At 33.5% G+C, this 18,719-nt stretch overlaps 3 protein-coding genes and 1 pseudogene across 5 annotated transcripts; all 4 read right to left on the bottom strand.

Moving 5' to 3' along the window:
- Positions 1–2,012: 2,012 nt before the first annotated feature.
- LOC111300402 (endoglucanase 16-like) lies at positions 2,013–4,918 on the bottom strand. The gene is made up of 8 exons (XM_022896040.2): positions 4,582–4,918; positions 4,260–4,472; positions 3,943–4,143; positions 3,743–3,820; positions 3,382–3,531; positions 3,142–3,250; positions 2,882–3,045; positions 2,013–2,615 (listed from the first exon to the last, which is right to left on the bottom strand). Exons 1-8 carry the CDS (start codon positions 4,798–4,800, stop codon positions 2,286–2,288), a joined length of 1,464 nt encoding a protein of 487 aa, XP_022751775.2. The 5' UTR covers positions 4,801–4,918; the 3' UTR covers positions 2,013–2,285.
- A 1,013-nt stretch (positions 4,919–5,931) lies between these two features.
- Positions 5,932–9,650, bottom strand: LOC111299229 (fatty-acid-binding protein 2-like; annotated as a pseudogene). Its single transcript, XR_016329731.1, has 11 exons — positions 9,361–9,650; positions 8,589–9,200; positions 8,260–8,482; positions 7,753–7,826; positions 7,543–7,645; positions 7,293–7,361; positions 7,004–7,040; positions 6,824–6,898; positions 6,689–6,740; positions 6,439–6,483; positions 5,932–6,326 (listed from the first exon to the last, which is right to left on the bottom strand). The product of XR_016329731.1 is annotated as a fatty-acid-binding protein 2-like (transcript).
- A 106-nt stretch (positions 9,651–9,756) lies between these two features.
- On the bottom strand, positions 9,757–14,698 carry LOC111299228 (guanine nucleotide-binding protein alpha-1 subunit-like). Of its 2 annotated transcripts, none has more exons than XM_022894304.2 (14): positions 14,380–14,698; positions 13,282–13,451; positions 13,082–13,154; positions 12,734–12,771; positions 12,545–12,634; positions 12,307–12,384; positions 12,072–12,179; positions 11,749–11,850; positions 11,380–11,435; positions 10,931–11,065; positions 10,714–10,801; positions 10,554–10,613; positions 10,400–10,479; positions 9,757–10,314 (listed from the first exon to the last, which is right to left on the bottom strand). In XM_022894304.2, the coding sequence occupies exons 2-14, from the start codon at positions 13,342–13,344 to the stop codon at positions 10,137–10,139; spliced, it is 1,149 nt and encodes a 382-aa protein (XP_022750039.2). In that variant the 5' UTR covers positions 13,345–13,451; positions 14,380–14,698; the 3' UTR covers positions 9,757–10,136. The 2 variants fall into 2 exon arrangements, with proteins under 2 accessions (XP_022750039.2, XP_022750040.2); XM_022894305.2 differs by having other exon boundaries at positions 13,282–13,417; positions 14,380–14,513.
- Positions 14,699–15,388: 690 nt separating this feature from the next.
- LOC111300401 (uncharacterized) lies at positions 15,389–17,477 on the bottom strand. The gene is made up of 4 exons (XM_022896039.2): positions 16,741–17,477; positions 16,015–16,113; positions 15,741–15,808; positions 15,389–15,631 (listed from the first exon to the last, which is right to left on the bottom strand). The coding sequence occupies exons 1-4, from the start codon at positions 17,371–17,373 to the stop codon at positions 15,517–15,519; spliced, it is 915 nt and encodes a 304-aa protein (XP_022751774.2). The 5' UTR covers positions 17,374–17,477; the 3' UTR covers positions 15,389–15,516.
- Between the last annotated feature and the right edge of the window lie 1,242 nt (positions 17,478–18,719).

The raw sequence follows: 18,719 nt of genomic DNA, 5'->3' as shown, positions 1-18,719 counted from the left end.
TTATCGAATAAAACAAATCAATCACTAATTTAAATGATTTAAGTGTAAATAGAGGAAAAAAATAAAAAAATAAAAAAATAAATTTAAAATTATAATATTTAGTTTAATTTTAATTAATTTTTTATTTTATATAAATTAAATTTACGTATTAAATATATATATATTAAATTTACATGAAATTTTAAATAAAAATTTAATAAATAAAAATAAATTAAATCAAAAAAATATTTTTATTAATTTTATATATTTTTAAATTTTATAAAATAAAATAATTATTTTATATATAAATTTATTAAAATATATTAAAAATTTTATTAAAATAATATATAAAAAATAAAAATTTAAAAATTTAAAATTTAATAAATCAAACTAAAATCAATAAAATTTAATTAAAATTAGATCAATTTTAAAAATAAATTAATTTAAATTTAAATTATATTTTAAAATTTTTATAATATTATATATTATTTAAAAAAATCAAACCAAATTAAGTGTCATCAGTTTTAAAATTGGTGGGATAAAAGGAAATGACAGTGGCACGACGTTAATTAATGCGAAAAGTCCCATTAAAACAAAACAAAAAAAAAAGCTGATTCATTATTGGTGATCTGACGTGCCACGTGGAACAATGTAAGAGAAGAGGTTTTGGGTGACGACACGTCGAAGTATCACTCCGGTCGGCGATGGATATGACGTGGTCTCCATGTCTGCTGAGCCTTATCTACATTTGTAGGACCCACACATCTTTTTCTTCTCTTTGTAACAAAATATAGAATATAAAGGATCATGTATTTATATGTAATACAAGGTTAATTTGACAGTACAAAATGGTTCCATTCGACATTCTTATATAAATATCTTTCTCTATACAAGAAATTGTGTTGTCTTTATATGAAAAAATAAAAAAATTTTATTGCAAATTAAATATTTTATTGTAAAACTAAGCAAAACAATTGAAAATTTTTCAAAAAATAAATAGATCTAAACAATAAAAGGTGAAAGGCTTCATTGGTAGTATCGAATTGAGGTCGTCGCTCTACGCTCCGTTAGGTTAATGTGGGTTTTAGTTGGGAATTTTTTTTTTGGTTAATATGTAAATTGATTTCTAAATTATTTTATTTTTAATTATTTAGTGCTTATAAAAAATTATGATTAATTATTTAAATTTTATTTTTGTTAAATATTTTTATTTTAACTAATATTATTAATCATGAATTTCTTTTATAAATACTACGTAATTTTTTTTATAAATATTAACTTATAAAAGTCATATAGTTCAACATTAATCACACATTAATCTTAATTTTTTTATTAATCCTATATCTATCTTAATATGTATAGCAGCGACCTTTTATAAGCTAAACATACATTTAAATCTTTTCCTCTTCAATATTTATGAAAAAAAAAAAAGAAGTAAGAACACACCAAAAACCTTATCCGCAATGGATCTCTCACTTTTCTCCATTTACATAAAAATTCTCTTCTTTTTTTTTTTTCATTTTTTTAAAATTCAAAATGTACTTAAAATAATCTAAATTCCAAAGTGATAAAACAAAATAAATGATATTTGCATGTAAATTATTAATATTTCTTTTTTATTTACCTTTTCTTTAAAAAAAGTTTCATATTAAGAGTTTTAAAACTTTAGGGTTGGACTTTTTTTTTCTTTAAATATTGTGTAATAAGAGATTTATATCATTAAAAGAAAATAAATGAAGAGATAAAAGTTGTGGTAGGGAAATTAAGTGGCATATAATAATGATAATTACAATGACTTCTTTTAGTTAAAGGAAGCCAGCTTTTGCTTTTAATATAAGAACAGCTTTGCATTTTATGTCATCTAATCAATTAATTATTGTATGGATATGGATATGTCCACGTTTGCTTTGGAGGATATGATTAATGTTATTAGTTTTAAGCTTTTCTTCTTGTTTTATTCTCTTTGATGTTTTAATTTAATAAAGTATTGTACTTTGAAAAAAAAAAAAAGGAACAAAAAGAAATGGGTCCAATGCGGCAATGCACCATAATTTATGTTCATTTCATGCACTAAATTAGGTTTTTTCTTTTTCTTTAATACAGTAGCAAACTCAGAAAAAATAAATTCAATTACACAAATAGATAGTAACTGGTCAAATTCCATTGTAAAAGTTCTGGAAAAGCAATAGTTTTTGACTTGGAATTTTCATGAGTTTGATCAAAACAACTTAATTTTTTTTTCCTACATGACTAGTTTAGTTTGAGACAACTGTTCCACCATCTGCACACTGAGTTGGGTAAAGAAATTATGGCTTAACAGGGCAAGCAAGCCTTGCCAAGGCAGCGACAGCTTGAGAGTTGACGTAAGTGCATGGCTCAGTGTAGACGGATGTCCAACGTAGATCACTGAAATGATCTTGCTTGTCAGGTCCACCAAGAATAGCGCCGGTTAACTCATTAGAGTTTGGTACATTTTTGTTGTACCAACGAACGAAGCTCATGGGGCAGCCCACGTCCAACTTAGCATCCGATGATGGGACTGAGGCACCCCGGTGGTGCGCTTGTTTTGGTGGATTGTTCCCAAACCCAACCATGTATGATCTTCGTAGTGGGTTTTGCCCTAGTATGTAGTCCATCTGTAAATTTCCATTCAACCAAAGAAATAGATTAGTACATAACCATATATAGTATTTTTTTAAAAAAAAGAGGTCACGAGAATAGAAAAAAGTTATAGATGTTGGACAGTCTGAGATTAAAATCTAATATGAATCAATTGAATTAAATCTCAAATTTAATTATATAATGATATTTATTAATTACTGGTGTTATGTAGCCATCAAAGCAATTAATGTAATCTACTTCATTTCTTTTTTCTTAAGACAGCTTTTGGAAATTTGTTTACCTGCTGCTTAGCAAAAGCCAAGAGGTGGGTGGAGTCAAACTGTTTGTCTCCACATTGGACCTTTTGGTTGTATTCTCGAAGCAAATCACCATAGATGGTGAACAGGAGAGAAGCTCCAGTAACATACTGAAGGTTGGCTCCATCTCTCAAGTGAATCAGACCACCTGATCAAATCAATCAGTACTTAAAATATAAGCATCATTTTCATTATCATCATCACTCAAAAACGAAGCAGAGACATATGGAGTGGCAGAAGAGACCTGGAGTCATGGGAATTTTGTGATAAGGACTTTCAGGAAGCACTGAGCAAATATAACTGTCAGCTTGGTCCTTGTAGGATTTCAAAGCCTGGTCACCTTGAAAGAAAGACTGCATTTTGAAAAGAATATTGGTGAGATGAGGTTCATTCCAAAAAGAATGTAATCAATCAATAATAAATCAACTGCCATCATTGCCCCCCCGAAGAGTGGAAATAAAAATATTGTTATAGTTTATCAGACCTGAGAAAGGAGGACTTGAATTCCAGCGTATTTGAGGTCCCAGTTAAACTCATCGACAACTGCACTAACTGCTTCTTCTGTGATGTATACCATATATGCAGGCTTATGGGTGGCTGTGTATAGCCATGCTGCAGCCCACAACAGCTCATCCTGTATTTTCCCAACCAATGAAATTAGCTTGGTGAATGTCATAATATTATGGAGGCAAACAATACGTGATCAATTTCATTGCATCAATTGATTTCAGATTAATTTTTCTATCATCAAAGAAATTCACCCTCATTCATTCTTCCTGATTGCAAATTATCATTGTGTTTGAGATTAAAATAGCAAATGAATTGAATAGAGAAAGAGAGATTACATTATAGCCAGAGTAAGAGCAATAGAAGGGGCATTCTCCATCGTAAGTTCCCTTGTGTGCTTTGGCAAATTGGAAAAGCTGAGAAGAAAAATGGCCAAAACAAAATAACTTCAACGTCCGAAACTTGCAGTTAAAAAGCAAAAATGCAATCATTTAAAGAAAAAGGCATATATAAATGCCTAAAATATATATATACATACCAGTTTGGCTTTGTTAAGAAGGTGACGTGAATAGGGACGATCAATGTGTCTAAAGACAATGGAAGCAGCAGCCATTGCGGCCGAAGTTTCCGCTGCAATCTCTGTTCCAGGGGTGCTCTCATCAATTTTCAGGACAGTTCTTGGTGTCTTCATATTCTCTGGTCTTACCCAACATTCATGGTCTTTTACAGGGTCACCAACCTTTTAGAAACCCAACATAGAAATTAAGCATCAAACACTGTTGAAAAATGCAGTAATAATTTGATAAAAGCAAATGCGAATAGACTATAGAGAAAATGGGGTCTCGATTACTTCACCTGAACGTACAATCTGTTACGTCTAGAAGAGGCTTTTAGAAAATAATCAGTGCCCCAACGAATAGCCGCATGAACATTTCCTAACTCGCCAGAAGATTGCAGCTCGGATTTGTAAGCAATAGCAGACCATGCCAGGGTGGTAATTGTGAAGGCCATGGGCATTCCATACTTCACATTGTCTCCTGCATCGTAATATCCTCCGACAAGGTCCACCTGCATTAATTAAATGCAAAATTAAACAACTAGTAATTCACAAAATTAACATGCATGCAAATCAAAGAATATTTTGATGGAAGATAGAAAAAAATGAATGAAGGGTTACATTTTCTTCTTTTCCATCATCAAGAGCAGAATCTCCTCTCCAGGGTATTCTATTATTAGGAGGGAGTTTCCCTGATCTCTGTGCTTCCAAGAAAAGGAGGGACTTGGTGAGGGCTTCCTTGTAGTTAAAATTATGACCATTAACAGCGATTAGATACCCTTGAAAAAGAGCCAACCATGCCACAAGAGCGGCAGCAGATGTTCTTGCAAAAGTTTCCATGGAAACAACAACCCAAAATCTACTTCCAAAACAATTCAATATTTTGAGAGGCCTTGGTAGGAGCTCCAAGGCATCCGAGTGCCAAGTTAAAAGCAGGGCCTCTCTTTTTTTGTTGAAATATTGTTTAGTTTTGGGTTTTGATGGTTGGAAAGAATGAGAGAGGGACTAGTTATAGTGAGCCAAAACGCATTTGTATGTTAAATTTAGGAGTGGAGGAGAGAAGGTGGAGGAGATTTGAGAGAATTTCAGAGGAGGTTTACCCTTATTTAGGCACACTAAACATGATTTTTACTATAATTAATATGCGGTATTTAGAATCATTGGTAGAGTTGGGGTTCCCTTAGCTCTCGACCTCGCATTTTTTTCCTGCAATAATAACGAGGAGATTCTTGGTCAGTTATTTCAGCCCCCAGTTTCACGATGTGTTTATTATTGGATTATTGTTTTGTTAGACAAAAACCGATTCTATCTTTAGTGCTTACGATTCCAAAAACTATTAAGATTTAGTGTTAGCTATAAAAAATGAATGAAGGAAATTCGTGAACAATAACAAGATAGAATGATGAGCTAGCATTTTATTTTGTTGAATTAACTTAACAACCGGAAGGTTCTATTACTTTAGTCTCCCATGATTGTTATAATAACAATTGAAATTTGACAAATGAATGTCCACAGGAAATCGGTTGAATCAATAAGAATAAAATATTTTGTTTGTAAAATTTAAATTTGATTCTCTTTGTTAGTATTTTTGGTGGACAATTTGATGTAGATCCTTGCTGAGAAATTAACAAATTAATGAAAGAGGGAGGTCACTCAAGTATTGCAAGCAAAATCCCAACCCTTGAGGATTTCATTGAAGAATGCAAGTGAAGTAGATGAAATCCTTCATTATAAAAAGATCTTGGCCTTAAGGCCACTCTTCAAAGTCCTGAGAATTTGCCAGTTTTCTGGTTCCTAAACGTCTAATAAATTAAATAGCTGACACATTTCTGATACTTTTCTGGTTAACTTTGTTTTCAGCTGAATCTGTTTATCTCTTTTTTTGTTTTGCATCAATAATTCCCCCTTCAACAGGCATGAACCATGACATTCATACTTCAATCATTGTGATTGGATTTGGTTTTCCTCTGGTAAGTAACGGTTATCTAAAGAAAAATAACAATGTGACGACTACATTTGTGCACAAAAAAGATGATAATAGGGACATCTACAAATAATATTGTAACAATTAAAACTATCATAGGTTTTATGATTCGTATTTGCGAGCAATCCATTGCAAGGTTTGCATTGAATTTTCTGATTGCCCTATTACATTCATCAACCACCCCTCTAAAGTATTGTATAAACGTCCATCAAAGGTTAAGTTCATAATGCCAGCAGCAATTTGCCCGTTCAAAAATTGAGACAATGTTGATGGAAAACAAGCCACCTCAGCATCTCCTTATAATGCTTTTGACATTTCTGCCAATGTCTTCTTTAGTTGCTCCAACACTGGGAATCTCCAATGTATATGTTGAAGAAAGCCCCCGGCATACGACCCATATTAGATCTCAACCTCTGCGTTTCAAATTGTATTCTACAGCTAATCCACACACTTCAAAGCGTAAAGAATCGCTAAGACTAAGGAGATTTACTTACTGCACAAATCCTTGCTATGGACCGCTCCAATCTGGTTCCCTCCAACTGCACAAATATTTGTTATATTTCTTTCACGATAAGATTAATGTATACTTATACAATGTTTTACAAATACAAATTATTGGCGAAATTTGTGCTTAGTCAGATCACTTGTTTACTCATTTTCCATGGAACAAACAGCCCAAGATAATTCTCATTAAGTGGTTGTTACTGTTGGAGAAGGGATAAACAAAACAAGAAAGGAACTTACTCTTGGTAATTAGTTGTCCATCAGCTGTCCGCTGAAAGTTGATTATTGTTCCCTGCAAATATCTCAATAGAGTTAAGGTGAGTTGCTGCTGCCTTAAATCATATAGGGAAAAGAGGATAAATAAAGTGGCATTACCGCAGGCAATGCAATATCTTGAGTGAAGTAGGAGCCAAATGTACTTAGGCAATGATAAGCAGTGTTAGAATTTGTCTAGCAGAAATCAAGAAATTTGTCAGAAGTCCAGCAGATCTAGAAGACCAATTAAAAGAACAGAAAGGAAGGGCAAATTAAAATCAACCAAGTTTGATTACCTACCTTTACTAGACGTGCATGAAGAGATGTTTCAAATGCACTGCAACATACACAATTAAAGCCAATAAATGAGAAAATCAAGATGCAGCCCATCCAAATTCATCCAAGCAGCTCTCATCAGACTTAATATTGATAATAGACATTTGCAAGTCTGATCCCACAAGAGCCCTAGCACCTAATCAACGTATGAGCCTCACAGAAAGCAGTTTCCAAGGAGTCGCAGTGGCATGCAATCAGGACTATCAAGTTGACAAAATTTTCAATTGTACAACAAATGGGAAATAGAACTTACTCTCTTACCGTATTGAATTTCATCCCATTGCAGTTAACCACTAGCCTAACAGTCATACCAATATCCTCCCTGCACACTCATATAGGAAAAGATTTGTAAGAAAATAGACACAGAAATGACAGCAAAGTCTGCAAAAAAAACAAAAAGGGAGCAAAAATACAAGACTGAGCCTAAAATCCGTCCACACTCATGACTCTGAACAAACAACTTATGAATGTTACAAGTCGTCAGCACGAACATTCTCAAGCACCTAAGAAGATCCTGATAAAAATCATTGTGTTTGTTTGGTTCACCCACTGGAATAGAAGCATACTTTGGACCCAATCTCTAGCATACAGAGTGTGGATGAATTTCTATAAGGGGAAAAGGAAAATCAAGCATGAGTAGTTGAAGCATTAGAAAAACAGCATCACTAATAACATAATGCAGGAGGAATCAAGCAAAAACCACAAATACTTACAAAAACCAAATGCATACCTTCAGAGACTTAATTTTGATTATCTTCATGGTTCTTGATCCAGTACCAACAAGCACCTGAAAGCATTGAGATATTGTTTAAGTTATTGCAAAAAAAAAAAAACCCCAGAAACCCCCAACATGTAAAAAATGACAGGATTATGTTAAAGTGATGAACGTTCACATTGTGACTATTCAAGTTTGGCCCATATGTTTTGTGACGCAAATGCCATGGCAAACCTATGGAAAGCTTTAAAATCAGTTTAAAATTTCAATCAAGGTGCCTATAATGCGTGCAAGCAACTGCAGGAAGTAAATGGCTAACAGCATGAAAAAGAAATTAAATTCCAGAGAGCATATCAAACTACATTGTGAATATACCACAATATAAATAGGCGGCTAAACTAATGCAGGCAAACAGATAAAGGCATATCACAGTTCACAAATGGTTGATACAGGGTGTGTTAGTGATGGTCACATTAGCAACAGCAATCAGTCCACAATGTTTTACCTCAGAAGCTAAACTGGAATTATTCTGTCTATCTAATATGTAATCCAATATTGTTGGGAACTCAATGCCGATTCTGGGTTCAACAGCATGTCGTCTCCGGTTCAAATCTAGAAAAGATAGACTGCCACATCCTTGATGCCCAACTTCACGAGGCCTTCTATCCATGCACTCTTGCAGTTGAACTTCCGTGTTTTCAAGTGGAACAGCTAGCACTGTTGCAGATCTGATAACATTAAATCAAATATCTTAATCAATGAGAAACCATGTGATAGATAAACACGATCCAGAAAGATAAAAGACAATGTAATTTGCACGATAAAAAACCCTACAAGTTGTCAAATGGTGGTATCAGAGCAGCAGCTAATGACAGCAGAGGAGGGGATTGGAGTGCTTCCGCTTCTCCAAAGAAGTGTCTCATCGCATAACTCGAAATTTTACCAAAAAAAGTGGGGTGGCAGATTGGGCTTTCGATTCAGAAGCAAAGTGAAATCCAGCAAGATGATTCTTACAAGGAGCAATGTGCTTAACCAGAGCTGAAGGCTTACAACATCCAGATTTCAAACCATGTTGATTACCAGTCGATATATTCCTACTCAAATTCGAAGTCGACGTACTAGAGATCCAAAACAGTAATGAACCCCCAAACATGTGCATGCAACTAAAAGCTTCTCGAAATGCCAAACTTACAAGCGTTTAGAACGGTACAAAGAGCTGTCAACAAATGAACTAAACTGCGAAAACAAATGAGCTCCCAAACCATTGGATACAAAGGGATCCGTTGAAAAAATATATGGAGACCCTCTTCCATCTAAATCCATGAAAAACAACCAATTATTCCACATATTTCTGACTTCAGATAAATGCTCAATTCAGAAACCTTGACCTTTTCTGAACTGGACAAATTGGGTGTTCAATTTTACCACTAATTCGATATAATTCATCTACAAAGAAAAATCGATAATCAAATCAGACTTCAACCATATCGATTTTAGAACGGCAATGAAAAGAAGTAGTAAATTAAATCACCAAGAATTATAATGAATTTTACAAGGAAAAAAAAAAGTCGAAAAAGGGAAGAAAGTGAAACGTGAAAAGACGTGCCTGAAATTACGAGAAGAAAATTTGCATGTCGAGATCACGAGGTTCAAATTACCAAAAGTTGGGGTTTTTTTTTTTTTTTTGGTGTCAGTTTTTGTTTGAGGGAGAGAGAATGGAATATGCTCTGTAATGGATAAGAAGAAAAACAAGTCACAGTGGCTCCAGACTTTTTGGAAGGACAAAAGTGGAAAACAAAATGGTTTTATTATTTCTTTGTACTTTTGATCTTTTCTCTGACGCGGACGATGCGGCCCCACTGAATTGTCACAAAAACTCCAGCTTTCTAATTAGCTAGGGCTAAGTTGTTGTATTATTAATCATGAAATCATGGCTTCGTTGTAACCATAACAATAGTGACCAAAAGTGAGATTTAATTTCATGTTCATTGTTCCCACAGAGTGGAACATGAATAACAATGAGTTGTATTACTAGGATAGAAAGAATATCATGTTCATTGTTCCTTCATACGCCTGATCCGATCCCCAACTTGAAATATAATAAACAGACAAGGAAAACAAATTCTCAGGGAATGTTTTCCTATGAACAAATCAGAGTCTCTAGAATCATGGGGATTTAAAAAAAAAAAAAAAACACATTTTAACCTTGTGATAACTGATCAACAAAATGGGAAAAACCAAAACTTAGCCTGTGAAGAAAATATGACAATAATATGATATGCCAGCAGTCAATAGATGGGTGTTTCCTCCGACCTTAAAACATCCAAAATCTGATCACATTCAGTCATATTATGAACAGTCGTTGGAAACAGGCTGCTGCAGTCACAACAACCCAGCCTCGAAGAGATTTCTCCGTCTCAAAGTCTCGTCCACTAGCTTGAAAGTTTTCTTCACGAGCTTCTGGTCAAGGGCAGTGGTTCTGTAGATCTTAAAGACCCGATCCACTCGATCAGGGGCTGTGCTTTGAAAATACAACTCCTCGAATTTCTTCTTTACAAACCTGAACAGAAAGAGAATAATAAATGGGTATAGGATTGAAATTCCTCGTTTACATGAAAGGTGAGACAAATTAGTGAATTACTTACTCGTATGCATGCTCAATCTCTTGCTTTCCTGTTGAAACTGGTTGGTAATCTTTTAACCACTCGCATACATTTAGCGGAACCTACAGAATGTAGAATGTCAAAGACCATACTGATGCTAAATTTTCAACATCCGATACCGTTATACCGGCCTTACTTTTAGAACCTTCGTTTCAAATATGTCAAATTTGTTTAGAAACAGCATGAAGGATGTTTTCTGCACAAAACAAACAAGTTTTTAAATGAAGTGAAATACCAGCTATGAGCTATCCTCAGCCTTCTACACATACAAAGAGCATATATAGCATGGAGAAAACCTCGAAGCATGGTTGCTTTAAGACCCAATCAAATAGTTCTTTTGTCTCCATCATCCGGTTCTTCTGTCCATCCTCAATTTGATCATAGCTAAAACAGCAATAATTATCAGGTTAAAATTTTGGCGTTTTGACACCATGCTTCGATAGATACAGAGTCATATTGTTAGGCATACAAACAAAAGGAAATTTAAGGTGGCAAAAGAAAAAGGGATCTTACTCGCTAATAGCAGCACAAAAGATCACAGCAGTAACTCCTTCAAAAAGATGGATCCATTTCCTTCTCTCATTTCTCTGGCCTCCCACATCAAAGAGTCTGTATACTTCACCACTTTTCTTATTCTTCCCCACAGGGCTGCAGAGGTCATAGACAACATGAGTTAGCAATCAATATACCAAACAAAGTCAATGTGGACAAGAAATAACCCTGCATCTATGATCTAACAATTGATTCAAGTCACATTACTAAAACTATAATGTCCAAAGATCATGTCAAGTAAAAAAAATAATTGAGTACCTATTTGAATTTATTTATATGTATATAAATCTGAAATAAGTAAATTAGATATCTCGAAGGCAAAACACAGGTTCATTTATTAGGGCTAACCTAGTTCTAACATTAATGCACTTGCACAGGCAAAGTAGAGATTAGGAAGAAATGTAATTCACCTGAACTGGATTTCTACAACACCAGTTGTACGAACTCTTGCATATAGAACATCCTCCTGCAATATGAAAACATATTAGGAAGCTGATGGACAGAGTTAGAAATTCTGAAATACATACCTTCTACACTTTTGAGAAATAACTTTAGAAGAGAAGCTATCATGAAATGTGACTGACAGCTTGCATGTTAACTAAGCTAATATAGATCCAGACAGGCTGACAGGCACATAAAAATTTCATTTTGAATGTTCGCTGAATCATGCTTGCTCATCTTATTGAGAGGTACATAAATATGACAATTGTTCTGATAAGCAGGATGTATGCATGCCACAACAACTTTTGTAAGAAGGAAATAATGCAAATTCTAGATACCTTTGCTGGAATATAATTTGCATCAGACAATCTTTGCAAATTTTCCATGAAATAATGAGCACAATCTGGAACTTGAAGTTCATTACCACGAACATAGGTTTCCTACAAGTACATAGAGCGAATAAGTACTAAATGCACCATAAACAGTAACCTTCTAATTTCAACAGATTCAGTAAATTCCACACCCTCTGCGCCCCCCCCCCCCCCCCCCCCCCCCCTTTAAAAAAAAAAGAAGAAACACTAAAAATACAAAACTAAGCAATGGAGGTATGCTTATGCATGCAAAATCATCTTATATCATATATAGATAAAATGGTAGTTACCTGAATTGCAGAATCTTTCCAGAGAGTTTCTATCTCATGTGCAAGTTCTCTATTTAGACGTGGATAATCCAACTGGCTTCCAATTTCTGATAGTTTCTCTCCAATAATCTGATAGAGAATAGAAAGTTGATGTACTATTTTGAACAAATCAGAAATGATTTATTCAAAAAAAAAAAAGGCATGCAATTTAATAAACTCAACAAATACTGTGTAGCAGAAAATGATGACTTCAAACCTTATTTTCACTGGATAAAACATATTTGGAAGAATCAGCATCATTTTGAGCGAATTCCTTTGATCCATCATAAAGTATCTGTTGGACCATGTAAAGCACAATTTAAAAACATAGATAAAAGTGCAACTCATAACAGAAATAAAATATCTCATAATAGATAACTGACGCCAGATGCCCTTATATATTTATATTGTACGAAAGGGAAATTACAAACACACCCTTTTCAGGTATTGCGTACTTTTATAGTCTGATAGATGTTGGCATGGATGACTGAGATATAGCTCCTTAGTTCTGCATCGTCAAAGCCTGTTTGGAATAGAAGCTTTATCTGCACACAAGTCATGTAGAATAAAAAGAAGATACAGATATCAGCATTTTCAAAAAATATGAAATACAATTCAATAAAGGACCAATCAATCTGTCTTGCCTGCTTAAAAATTGTTGATTTCCCAGATTCACCAGCACCTAAAAACAAAAGAACATTTGAATCATTTATGGAGAAGAGAAGGAGGAGGGGGTTGGAGAGTTACAAGCATTGAAAGAACAAAAAAAAAAAAAAGCATTGCAGCAAATTGGCAAGAACAGATTAGGGTGCTCAACTGCTTATCTCAATTGTTAAGACTTAATTGATCAAAACAACGAATGGTTCCACATTGATGTTTTCAACCATTTAAATATAAGAACAAGAATTTAACACAGGCAAAATATAAAAGTACATAACTTGTTCTTTGTGAACAAATAAGGCAGCAAGGAGCACAATCCAAGTTCTACACACCAAGTACTAGAAGCTTCTGGATATGCTTTTCAGCCTTTGTTTCTTGTTCAATTCTCCTTTCAATTTCTGCAGCCTGAAAAGCCACAAACTAGAAATTAAACTGAAAGGAACAGATTGTGTAAATAAAACCATATCCAGAGAGTTCACCCAGTTGTACTCCATAAAAGGGTGACAGATGATATATGTAAATTGTAGCTTACCTGTGAATTCTCCTCAGCATCTGCTTCAGTGTAATGACGGTTCTTGCTGCAGAGTAAGCCCATATTCTCTAGAAGAGTGACAGCATAGAAGATGCGTGAATCAAGCCCCAAAAGGTGTCTTATGTACCGTTGCCTCCTACAGTATTTGCTAATAATGTAATTAAGCCAACCTAAGCAGAAAGCCAAATATGATTACGGATGTCTACCCTAAAAGAGATCCTTCAGTTAAAAATCAAGAAATTTCTTAAATCAACTTGAGAAACTTCCTAGCGAGGCAAAATCACAAATCATAAGAAAATTCTAGTCCTGGAAATATGGATTAAATGGCATGCAATCCAGCTGAGCAAACTCATACGATCAGCAGCCAAAACATTCAAAAAGGTAGAAACATGGACTATAGCCTATCATATTTGATAAAATTCCCACTCAGATGTAAGACTGCAAATCAGTGATCAAATTCCATGTCACTTTCATGAATCTACAAACTTAATGGGAGCATGACAGCAAAGACACATGTCGTAGAGAACAATAAGTACACCATACATGACTGTCCATTTCTGTGTTTACCATTTAACCACACACAATCAACATACCCTCCTTTAGATGTTTACGACGTTTTGGACTTTACCACCCTCCTTCACCGCATAATTCTCATGCCTCCCCAACTTTTCCATGAAGATTATAATCAAGTTATACAAACTAAAGCGCACAACTTTATCAAACAACAGTCTCACTGTACTTCATAATCCACCAATTAGCAAGAACTACAAATCTTAGCTGCTCACCATTTTAGTTTACCTTAAAACCTTCACCTCAAAAGAACAGTAAGAAATCGGTAGAACCAAGGCAGACACTTGTAAGAAAAAGAAAACCCAAAATGCTAAAACAACAAAACACTAAAAGAGCATAGCTAAAATCCTCTTGATCTAATTACCAGTTCACCAAAAAACCAACAAAGAGATCTCCAAGTTCAAGCCAAAGAAACCAAAAGATCTTAAGAAAAAAAAAAGGAGATTGAAACTTCAACAAAATGCAAAAAGAGAGAGAGAGAGAGAGAGAGAGAGAGAGAGAGAGAGAGAGAGAGAGAGGGAAACTTACCCAATAACAAGAATGGCCCGGTCTCTGGCGAGCTTAATGAAGTAAAGGGTTGGCTCAAGATTTGCACAATTGGGGCAGGGTAAACACACACATACACCAGAGTTAAAAAGAAAATGCTTTTGCTTTTTTTGTTTTTTGGTAAGTATGGATTTTTATTAGTAGAAATAAAAAAAGTTTGAAACTTTGTATAAGTTAGTGTGAAAATTGTGAATATAAATAAAATGAGAATAGATTTTAGAGAGGCAAGCCAGGAAGAAAGAAGAAAGATCGCTGCGAAGGCATCGGCTTTGGCTGCATTCTTTTTCTCTCTATCTTCAGTCAAAGTTAGAAAAAGATGTGTACATCAAATAATAGAAAAACAGAAAAAAAAAAAAAAAAAAAAAAAAAAAAAAACACTCTATTTATGTAGCAGAATCTAGTATTTTTATATTTTTTTATAATATGATAGGAAGTGTGGAATGGGTGTGTCGGGAAATTATATACAGGCGCTTAGACTGGACTGGACTCTGCTGCAGCAGCTGCTCCTGCTGCTGCTACTGTCTTTCTTTTTCCTGTGCTTTTCCCTCTGATTCTCTCTGTTTAGAAAGCCATCTTCCTCCCACATTTTGACCAAAGAAAAAAAGAAAATTAAAGATTTTTTTTTCACTTTTTTTGGATGAAAAACAATGACTGGTCTACTGGGTGGTCTTTTGTTTTTTTGGCCAATTTTCCAGTATTTCCTACTTAAAATTTTATTGGTTGAGTTAGTAAGTTTCTGTCATTCCCGTTCTCATATCCCATCCATTTCATGATTCAATTAAGTTTAATAAGAAGGTTTTTTATGTAAAAATATATATAAATTTTGTCACAAAAAATGTACATAATTCAATGATGATCATATTTTTGGAAATTTCCTAAAATTATTAAAAGAAGCCCGTACAAGAACAGCAATTGGTTATAAAGAAAACATAGGCTTTTAAAGTCTTAAAAGCCTATGTTTTCTTTATAATTTGTAAAGAAATCAAAGCTAATTTGTGAAAATCAAAATCAGGAACTCAAGGATGGAAGAAGGTTTATTCTTGAATGTTCCAACAACATTACATAGAAATTTACAATTTTAATATAGGAAATTAAATTAATGATAGCATATAATCAAGATCAAGACCCACATAGGAAGTTTTTGACAATGTTGTTGAACTGTGCTGAGTTCTCAATCTGGGGTACATGAGATGTGTTGTCTATTACTTCCAGTCTCGTCTTCTTCCCAAGAAGCCTGAAATCCCAAATAGCCAAAAGCTTCATTGTTTAAGCTGACAGATTTGTGAAATAATACATTAATCATGAAAATTTTGGGGATTGAATCAAGGGTGCAGTGTTCATACTCCTTGAGTTCATGAGCCATTTTCAATGGAAAAATCTGGTCTTCATCTCCCCAAACCAACAGGACATCCTAATCAACAGGCACATGAAACATTAAGCAGCAATATATATATATATATATATATATATCAATAATCAATGGAAGTTAAACAACTATAACATAGAACACTAGATACTGTAATGGGGTTAGGTGCTGCTGTTGGTAAAATTGATATGAACAGGGAAAGTTTGCAGATATTTTTATGACGGTATGTAAAAATGATGGTGGATATGTACCTGTTGAAGGGGCGCAACCTTGACTGTATCATCATCCGCGACAAGGGTCACTCCCCTTAGAAGTTCCATTTTCTCCTTTCTATTATCTGAGTACAATTGCTGCATTTGCATGAAATTAACTAAGAAAAATATATAGTGCTAATGTTGATCAAGCAACATGACAGCTTTCGTTTTCTTAAATAGACAGACATTACACTTTAGTGATAAAAATAGGGAAAAAAAAAGAATTTGCCTATTACTACTAGGTCCTTGGAATTAAGATTTGAACTAGAAATGGAAGTGGAACCCAGCTTCCAGAAGGAATAAATAAGTGAAGAAACCTTACATTTGGATTTTGGACAATTTTCCTGGAAAATGCAAATAAAGAAAGAGAACTGTTTATTACTTTACCTTGAAATTATTAAAGCTAAAATGGGCTTCATTCTTTACGTGCATACATGTAGTTAGTAAGATTAATTAATTAAAGATTGTGTTACAAGTAAGGATTCTCCTTGATTCAGCTGAGCTCTCCTGGCCTTTCCCTTCTTCTTCCACCTTCATCAAAGTTCTTGGTCTCTTCTTTTTTTCCTTCTTTTTGCTATTACTTTTTCTCCAAAGACCAAGAATTCAAGATTCAGATCTAGTATTATTTCAAAAAAAGATTCAAATCTTGTAAAGATTGTTCTGACCCCTCTTTATAATTAAAGCTACTTATGATCAAAGTTACAAGGAAAAGAAAAAACTTACGTTGACAAAGTCATTCAATAGAAATTCAGGAATTATGTTGAAACGCTTGGACACAGCCAAACGAATTGAAGTCCTTAACTGAGTAGCGGTCTCCGGGAGCATAATCTCCTCAATATTCTCCAAATTACCTCTCTTCAGCAACGCCGTGTTATCTGCTTTTCTCATGTTAACTCCAGAGCTCGCTATCACCACTTTCTCCACCTTGTCCGGACACAGTTTCGCCATGTGGTACGCCACAAACCCTCCGTAGCTAGTCCCCATAACGTGGTACTTCTTCACTTGAAGCTTCTCCATCAACTTACCGAACGAAGCAGCCTGGAAAATCTCGGACCTTTCCTCGGACTTCGTTGTGGAATTCCCGAAGAAGATCAGGTCGGGAACGTAAACATGGAAGTAAGAGGTAAAGAACTGGACCTGTCGACGCCATTGCCACATAGCGCTCGGTCCGAATCCGTGAAGCAAAAGCAACGCGGGTTTTTGTTCTTGGGCTGTTTGATCAGGCTTTGGAGCCCATAAGTGGATAGCGGTCTCGTCGTCAATGTCAACAGATTGTGAAGTGAGGCCAGAGGTGGCAAAGCATCGGCGGAGATAGATACCGTATAAGGAGACAATGCTGAGAAAGGAGGGTGCCATAGCAGTTGACTGGTAGAGAGAAGGGTTTTAGCCTTTCAAGCTAAGCGAAATGAAAGTAGAGAGACGGAGGAGAGTTGGTTTTGACACCTTAATTTTTGGGCGCCTATTTTATATGGAATGGTACTAACAACCTTTTTCCTTTTTAAGGTTTTATAAGGGAATTTTTTTTTAATAGAAGTGTTTAAAAAAATTATAAATATTAAAAATTAAATTTATTTTTAAAGGTGATTATATAAATAAAAGATTTTTATTTGTTATACTGCCAATTTATAAATTTTATTCACTCTAGATTAATTAAATAATATTATCAAATTAATAAATAATTATTAATTTTTAAAATAAATAATAGAAAATTAATATTTTTTAATAAAATAATATTATCTAATTAATCTTATTAATAAAATAATATTTTAAATTATTTTATTAATAAGATAATATAATTTGATTTACTGATGATTTATAAAATTTATATACTAAAGACATATCAAATATAAACCCATAAAAAAATTAATTAAGTTTTGAATTCTTTTATAAATTATATTTTTATTTGAATTCTAAATTCATTTAGAAAAAGGCAAGCAAAACAAAAAGGTGTTCAGTAATTGAAACAAATTACATACAAAATTATTGTTGTTTTCCTGTAGTTTATTAACTAATCTAAGTTACATTTGAAGAGAGTAGCAGTGGAAAATTTTGGAAGACATTTCGTGTTGATATATTAAATTAAGTGACGAGAACAGAAATAAACAGAGGACGAATGGGTTGGTTTGGTTGGTTTCCTTTATGTGGGAGCGATGGTGATCCGCTCACCAAACTCTCTTTATTACGATTTAATTATAATCAGAATTCGGAAAGCAAAAGCTTTGAGATCGGAGAGGCTCCCAGATATTTAGTTAAGGGTGAGAGAAAGAAAATCGAAAAATGATTTTAAATGGTATTATTAAGTTTGATTTTGATTGAGTTTATTTTTTTTATTTGAATTAAATTTAAATATTAAATGTATATGTTAAGTTCAATTTAAAATTTAAATTTAATAAATTTTTTATATATTTTTATTAATTTTTATAATATTAATTTTTTATAAAATAAAAATAATTATTTTGTATTTATATCTATTTAAATATAATAAAAATAATATTACAATAATATATAAAATATAAAAAATTAAATATAAAAATTCAATGAATTAAATTAAATCCATAAAGTTTAATTTAGATTAAATCTCATAAAAAATTAATTCAAATACAAATAAGTTTTAAAATTTTATAAATTATGAACTATTTAATTAATCAAATCAAATCTTTGCATGACCGTTTCTTTTACACCAAAAAAAATCTTTTATAGCG

This window comes from Durio zibethinus, chromosome 18 (assembly GCF_047325235.1).
Source record: "Durio zibethinus cultivar Kanyao isolate XHJ-2024 chromosome 18, ASM4732523v1, whole genome shotgun sequence".
Classification (NCBI taxonomy): Eukaryota; Viridiplantae; Streptophyta; class Magnoliopsida; order Malvales; family Malvaceae; genus Durio; species Durio zibethinus.
This window is presented reverse-complemented; position numbering and strand designations above follow the sequence as displayed.